Source organism: Nothoprocta perdicaria, unplaced genomic scaffold (assembly GCF_003342845.1).
Source record: "Nothoprocta perdicaria isolate Ctin4 unplaced genomic scaffold, notPer1 scaffold_191, whole genome shotgun sequence".
Taxonomy (NCBI): Eukaryota; Metazoa; Chordata; class Aves; order Tinamiformes; family Tinamidae; genus Nothoprocta; species Nothoprocta perdicaria.
Window position 1 is genome coordinate 969,902 of NW_020455105.1, and position 7,794 is coordinate 977,695.

General features: G+C 48.4%; 1 protein-coding gene across 1 annotated transcript in view; it reads left to right on the top strand.

Moving 5' to 3' along the window:
• The window catches only part of IL23R (interleukin 23 receptor), a 10,256-nt gene extending 4,622 nt beyond the window's left edge, over positions 1 to 5,634 (top strand). Inside the window, exons 10-13 of the mRNA XM_026037172.1 lie at positions 1,821 to 1,904; positions 2,724 to 2,820; positions 3,772 to 3,862; positions 4,147 to 5,634. Coding sequence (XP_025892957.1) covers positions 1,821 to 1,904; positions 2,724 to 2,820; positions 3,772 to 3,862; positions 4,147 to 4,788 — 914 coding nt within the window. The 3' untranslated portion in view covers positions 4,789 to 5,634. The remainder of the gene's footprint in view (positions 1 to 1,820; positions 1,905 to 2,723; positions 2,821 to 3,771; positions 3,863 to 4,146) is intronic.
• Positions 5,635 to 7,794: the final 2,160 nt, after the last annotated feature.

Sequence of the window (7,794 nt, forward strand, 5' to 3'; positions counted from 1 at the left end):
TGGGTCGCAGAGGAAAGCAGGGCTCTGGAAGGAAACCTGTGGAGTGCAGGACGTGTCGGCACAGGTCTGATCAGCACATTGTGGCTCCCGCATACATATCTGTGATGAACATAGATACACTCTGCAAGATCTGCTGACAGAGCCATCTATCTCCCCTTCTGTAATGAAGAAAAGATCACGCTGCTTCATCTTTGTCACATGTGGCAATAATAGAGGAAAACAAGATGTAGTTTTTACAGAGAACAGGAAAAGCGTATCTTTTCCTTTCTTATCTAGAGCAGGAACTGGGCAGGGTTCAGTTCGGGATGTTATTTTAGATAGGATGTTGTATTGGCCAGTTTGAAAAGAGAGATGAGGACCGTGCAGCACCTCCCATGGTGGCCTCAAGGCGCGTCCTGCACCCCTGGACGTACTGAGATCACCGAACTGCCTATTGAACGCAGTGGAAAGGAGGCAGAAAGACGTGGAGAGCTGCAGGGAGCAAGGGAGGCTCTCCTGCTTTGCTCCCTGCGAAGCTGGCACCAAGCGGCACTGCAGCAGTGCTCGTTTTCACTCGGCCCCGGGGCACGTTCCGCGTTTAGCCAAGCTCGGTGCTCTGCAAGCTGCTCTTGCACTCCTTAAAGCTCCCTGAATCTGCAAGTTTGTCACTTGTTTTCATCTGAAGCTGCCTAAACTCCCAGATTATTACGTCTGTTGCGGAGGTCTCTGGCTGAAATTGGACAATTGGTGCTGTGTAGCCTTTCAGCAACTTTAAGCCCTGTGCTTGCAGACTGACTGCTGTGCTTCTTAATATTAATTCTCTGCTGAAAAATATACAGTTACTTGTGCCGGAGCAAACAGTACCCTGGGACCCTGCTGTCCACTTGCATCCCATGGGGCAGAAGCGATGCTTTAGTACCGCTTCCCACCACCAAGGGCACAGCTCCATCCCCGGGGATGGATCCAGCGGGCGAGACAGGCAGCCAAGCAGCCAGGCTGTGTGCAACAGGCACTGCTCGGCGGATGGGACGGCTGGGCCACACGATGGCACCATTCTGCACCGTTCTGCCCCATTCTGCACCATTCTGCAGCATTCTGCAGCGTCCGCGCGGCCGCGAGCACCCGGGGCTTGCGGGAAGCCCCCGCGTTTCCTCAGTCCAGCTGAAGGATGTGGAGACACTTTCAGGCACGGCGCTGGGGTGCTGCAGGACCTGTTTCGATCCCTATGCTGCTAAAGCTAAAATATTTGCAATTTCCCAGCCTTCTGCCGCTATATGCTCCGTTTGCAAGGATGGCTCTCCTGAAGTCTTTGCTATCTACGGGTTCTGAGCAAAACCTGACCTTGCTGAAAGACCATCCCTGGCCCTGGGCCTTTTCTGCAGGAGTGAGGCCATTGCTCCCTATAACCAACAGCAAAACCAGGCTTATTCCAGCAAAACCAGGCTTCTAGCGTGGCAGCCACTTGCGCTGCGTATAGTCCCGCTTAGCTCAGATAAAGTGACATTGCTAGAAAATTCAGTCCTGAGCAGCTTGGCTGCTTTGGGAAATAACCCATAGATGCTCTTGAAGAACAACCCATGTCAAGAAAAAAAAAATCTTGTTCCAAGCACTTTAGGGAGGGAAAAGTGTGGAAGATTTTTCATCATTTATGCCATGGTTTCTTCAATGTTTGGCTCAATGATACCATGAGAATAGGATGTGGTGTGGTATCCAGCTACTATCTGGAGTTATTAATTACTGCAGAGGGCTTTATGTTCATTATATCCTTATTTATTTCTAAATAATATTGACAAAATAAAGAATGGCTTCTGCTCTACCTGACATTTGTTCTCTAAATTAAGTTACAGACGTTTTTTCCCCTCTCTCYGCTGAAGTCCTCCCAGAGGAGCCGTTCCTGAACAGAAGCTACAGTCTCATTTCCTATGGTAAGAAGACAACATTTCACACTGGGTAAAATAAATGGTACTCGACCAGCACTGGCAGCTGTAGCCAGACAGGGACAGCAGCATCAGGTGAGGTAATTAATGGGAATAATCCTTTGGAGAGATTGGAGATGGAAAAGTGACATTTCACTGCACTGGAACACGAGCCAAGGGGCAAGAGGGGCCCCAGTGCTCTCATGGATGATGGAACCTGCACAACTCATATCTTTAGGTTTTGATTTCTTAAGAGACGTATAGTAAAATGTGCATTGCAACGAGTAGGAGACAAGAAAAGGGAAATGCAAGACAGTGTTTTCTGCTCACACAGGCAGCTACGTTGGCACCACGTTCTTGGCCTTGCGGTCTGAGCCCTTTTAGACGTTCCCCAGTAGGGCTGGGCGCCTTGCAGGGGCGACACACGGGACAGCAGTTTTGCTTTTGCTTTTGTTATCGCTTCCCTCCTCAGCCAGCGGCCCAGCGAGGCGCTCGCGGCTCCTCTCGCAGAGATCCCAACCGTGCAAACGGCGACGGGGCCGCGTGCGCCGGTGGAGCCGCGGGCTTTCCCAGCCCGCGCCGAGCCGAGCACGGCCCCCTGCCCTGCCTTTGGAGATAAACCTCATTTTCTTATCAAGGAACTTGATCCGCAAGTGCCTGTGTGCAGCAACACCGAGTGGTGTGTGTGCGAGGAGGCCCTTGGAGTCCAGCACGAATGTCCGTGAATGTGGAATTACTTGCATTTGCCACTGTGGGTCTGGCCTATTAAAATGCCTTCCTTAAAATGAAGGATCACTAAATAACCTTTCSCTTTCTATCCTTTTTCAGATGATGATGTTGGAGCTTTTCTGGGGCTGGGTGTCAGTGTGATCGTGTTATCAGTTGTTTTTGTAATTCTCATGTTTAAGAAGTCAGCAAGAAAAAGGTATCGCTTTCCTCACAGTTTTTGTTTTTCCTATTTCCCAAAACAACCCACTTTCTTTAGAATCTCCTAACATTCTTTACAGAAACCTGTGCTTTTCGGTACAACCTGCTCGTATTGAGGGCAACCTAACCCAGTAATCACACTGCTGTGTCAGAAGGCATCTTCTATATGATCTGAAGATCTAAATGTAACCATCATTCCCCTGTAAAGGCCAGATGTAGGGACATGTGATATATTATTATATGGTTATTGGAGTGTAAAAAGGAAAGAGAGGTCAAACTTAACCTTCTTTAGGTAAGCGCTGCCACTGGGGCCTTGGGCCTCCCAGGGCAAAGGTTCATGCAAGACAAATGACTCTTCCTTCTATTTTTATTTTCCATTTGACTTGGAATATTGATTCACCCATTGCTGTGGCTGGTGTGAGTCCATAGGGAATAGTTCCCTCCATGACACGGGGTTGTCTGTTGGATGTTGCTGATAAAAGAAGAAAGAGGATGAGGAAGAGAGGGAGCTGGAGGATGGTGAGGTGTCTTGCCCTTAGTGGAGGGTGTCTCTCGCTTCCGGACACAGGTCTCATTTTTCTGCTGATGATGTAATTGTGAAACACGAGCGTTTTAGCATGAASAGAGAGTATGTAGTTTCTCAGAAACACAGCACCATACCGTCACAGCAGCAGAGCTTAGCTAAATTCAACTTTCTTGGGAAAAAAAATTATCATTTCTGCAGCAGCTTTGACCATAGAAAAAAAAATAGTCTCTAGTAATGTTGTAGTTTTGACCTTATCAGTTCAGGCAATACATTTTTTCCCATAAATGTATGTTTAGAATAAACAGTAGGTGAGCTCCGTGCCACCTCCTTGTCTGGGGACTGTTTCGTCCAGAACAAGCAAATAGGGAACTAATAACGATGGACTATCGGTGTGKTTTTTTTTCTTCTCTCTTTTGGGTAAAGAGTTACCAGAATCATTGTGTCGCTGATGCCCAAGTGGCTGCTGGAAGATTTTCCCCACGTGGAAAACAGCAATGCGATAAAGTCGCTCCAGGTAATTGCAGCGTTACGTCCCAGCTTGTTTTCGCTTGTCTTTATGTAGATTTTAAAACAAGAAACAGGATGCCAAGAGCTGCAACAAACCTGCCCAACKCTAAGTGGGAAAATTCTCCCCATTCCCAAGGAGTTCCTGGCAGGGACAGTGGGCATCGGGCCGTGGGAGCCCCGGCACTGGTTGGGCAGTCGTTTTCCAGGCACCCCGTGACACTGTCACGATACCTCTCACACTTGCAAAACCTACCAGCTTGTTTTTATGATTTGTTTYCCTTTTTTCCCTAGGAAAAAGGTGGATTTGCACATAGCAGCCTCGATGAGCCGCCCCCGGATAGCAGCGACCCAGCGATTACGGAAATAGAGGAGCTGTCGGCGGGTGAGGAACACGAGTGCSGGGACGCCGGGAGGCACCGCAGCGAAGCGGCCCCGGAGGGGACACCGCGTATGCGGAGCCCTGCGCCGGCCACCAGCGTGGCCAGCGAGCCCGTCAGCGACTACCGGCCTCAGCTCTCCGACGGGAACCTGCTGGGATACGTGGCTGCCAACAGCTACCCAGGGCAGCCCCCCGCGCCGCCGCCCCAGCCRGAGACCAACGTTTTCTTCAGGGGTTACCCGAGCCCCGTGCCTTATTTGTGGAATGCCCAAGGGACGGACGAGCAGGCTTTCCTGCTGGAGAAGATTAATCTCATTCTAAACAGCAATAGGAGTGGGCAAAACCACGCGTTCGGTTCGGCGCGGGAGGAGCGAAGTGCCCTTTTGGAAAGCCAGTGGGAAAAAACGCTGTCTAGTGAAGATGCTCAGGAACAGACCCTGGTCCCGGATGAGCTGGTCTCTTGCTTGAGGGCAATGAATGGAGAATGTGCGGATATACAGATCTGCTTTCCACAAAGCACTGGAGGGTTATTTTTAGAAAACGTAAAATTGTGATTTAGTTGTGATGKCATTTTATGACCGTGGCACGTACCAGCCTTTGAGATCTCCAGCATCAGAACTGGAACCAACCTCAGAATCGGAAGTTGACTCCAAACTTGCTCCAACTAATTTTGGATGACTGGCCAGGAAATCATTTGTAATTTTAAACTTGGTTTGTATTTTCACAGTGCAAGAAGGTCAGTTTGGATTCCTGTAAGAACTGAAATACACAGCAAGTGATTCCTAGAACATATATTATGCACCAATCCAAATAATTCTCTTGTTAAGAATTTGCAACATTTCATACTTGGGGCTGATTCCATTTAGAGATGGATAAAATGATTCCTTAGATATTTTGACTGAGGTGTGTGTGAAATATCTTGGGATCCCTTAACTGAAGATGACTTAGACATCGTACAGCAGATGTGGATGCCAAGAACATGGAAGGAAATCTTTTTTGTAGGACAGAGTAACCTTCACCATCTTGGCCTACCTTGTTGACTCAAGTTATCTGTCTGAATTTGTCACAGGACAGATTCTTCACTTGGGGTTGAAGATCTCTCATCTTCTCACACCCACGTGTGTCCGGCTGTCAGTGTTTCGGCTCGGCCAGTCTGCATGAGGGGGATGTGGTGCAAAGTGTTCATTCCACTGGGAATCCAGATAAGGAGACAGGGAGTCTCCTTCCTGCTGAGTGTCCTGGGAATCCTGCCCTTTAAGGGCCTGTCCAGGTGGTCCACCGTTTCAGGTGGTCTCATCTAATGCTCCTGAAGCAACCAGAAACTCAGTGCAAACCTGAAAAGTTGGATTATGTCTCTAGTACTTACTTCACTTAAAGAAAAAAAGCAACTTTTTTTTTTTTTTTTTTTTTTTTTAAGGAAACAACCTAGAATATTTTTAAGGAATATAAGCATGGAAGAGGTTTACTATACGCTGTAAAATGTCTGTGTATCCTATTGAAGAATGTTCTCTGCAGTACTTGCCCTTCCAGCCCTCCCTCCCCATGCCGCAGCTCAGAGCAGAAAGCGGCCCKTGTTGTTCTGGAGCCGTGGGAGGACGGGGTGAGGGGACCCCAACGTGGAACCGTAGCTCAGTGTTAGTGCCCTCTGCACTGCGCTCCCCTCTGGAGCCCGGGAGCCTCTTCCTGCTGCTCAGCACTGAGCTGGACGCCGGGATACCCCAGCGATACCGCGGATAAAGCATGTGTTGATCACACGGAGAGGAAATCTGGTGGTGATGGGGATGGGAGGGTGCTSTGCAGCCCTGCACGGGAGTTCTGCRTGGGAGACTGGTGCTAGAGGAGCGTGTTTGGCGGCCCCGCTGCAGGCGCAGCAGCGCGTTACCTCGCTGGCCTCCTCGCGGSCCGGCCGGGCGTGCACAATTACACATTGTGAATACTTCAGCAGTTCAAAATCTGTACAGGAGCAAGACTCAATAGTATTTTGCAAGMCTTACATTAGTTTTGTGGGTTTAAAGTGAGCTATCTGTAATTGGCTATCTAGAATTCACCGTTTTATTATTACTACTACTTTTTTTTTGCAGTAGGATCTATAAACCTGGAGATTATGATCTTTCATCAAATATTGCTATGCACTCTTTGCTTTTTTTCCTGACAACTGTTGCATAAATTGATCAATTTTGTCRTTTGCTCCCAGAAAGAGGTGTTGCTGTGCGTGTTTCCTTTTAGTGATTCAAGAGACATGCCATCTGTCACCTCACTTTACAGAGGGGTACATTACCTGGCTGGATGCAATAGGTTGGTGCTCTATAAGCAGCAAGCTGTTTCCAGGCCTACAAGGTTACTCTTACATGTAAGCTAGTCTAAAATTAGTGATTGCTGCTGTGCAGGAAGGAAATTGTAAAAGAACAGCCACATACTATCGGCAGCCGAAATGTGCAAGGTGAAAGGTGTTTTTTTTGAAGTCCACATCCTGACACATGGGCTGCCTGCGTTTGCCTGAGCTCTCGAAACGCATGGGATGTTTATTGCTGCATGGAAATGCTCCATGTTTTGGAGGGACAGGGTGGAGAGCACGACTAACAAGTTCCTGCTGGTTGAAACCTGAATTTCCAGCCAGGCTAAATCAATCTAGGGTGGAAAACTGCAAGCGCATTTGCGGACCGGAGGATAATTTCTTTCCTGCTATGTGTCAATAATGCGGGGCTAAAACTTTCCCCCTCTCCCAGGGCATCCTTTCTTAATCAGTGGCAAGACTGCCATAGATTTCACTGGGGGCTGAATGCAATTAGCCTTAWTTAGGTGGGTAAAGCGATGCAATTGGTAAATATGGACTGGTTACCAGGGGCAAGCAGAAGCACAAACAAGTCACACAGCCCCTCTCCCTTCCTTCTTACCCGCTCGGGTTGGGTTTGTTTCTCCCCGTGGTTTGAAAGGGGTGACAGCTTTGCCGTGGAGGAGGCTCGTGTGGCACTCGTCCTGCCTGGCCATGAAGCGGATGGATGTGTGCGCATTGCAGGTGAATTGATGCCACTTTGTGTCCTCAGTTTCAGATTTCACTTGTTCCTGTGTGCTGTTTTGCTTTGCCTGGTTTGACCTTAAAAAGCTTTCACATCATGTCCATGCCTTCTTTGCATCACAGACCGTATTCAGCGACCTAACGCCGCATCCTGAGCGATGGGGAGTGAATTGGGTGTGTGTAAGTAACCCTTGAATATACAGATAGTCACTGTTCTGTATCAAACCATGATGTCATTCTCAGTGCTTTTATTTTAACATCTTGGACTTCACTCCCTCCCTTGATATTTCCTGCACTCTAGCTCTTTGTGTGAGCGTTTTTTAAGCTTTTTTCTTCCTAAATGTGGTTATTTAGTTGGCAGCCGCATCTTGTGCAAGCGAGTTTCTGGGCTATTCATCAGTCTGACTATAAGTTTCATGGATTCTTCAGCTTAATTCTAGCAGGGTTTTCTGTACGGAAGGAAGGACGTGCTACCTAAAGCTTCTGCCCACACAACACGCACCAAACTCACCGGTCTCTCGTGCAACCATCTGCCCATGAGCAT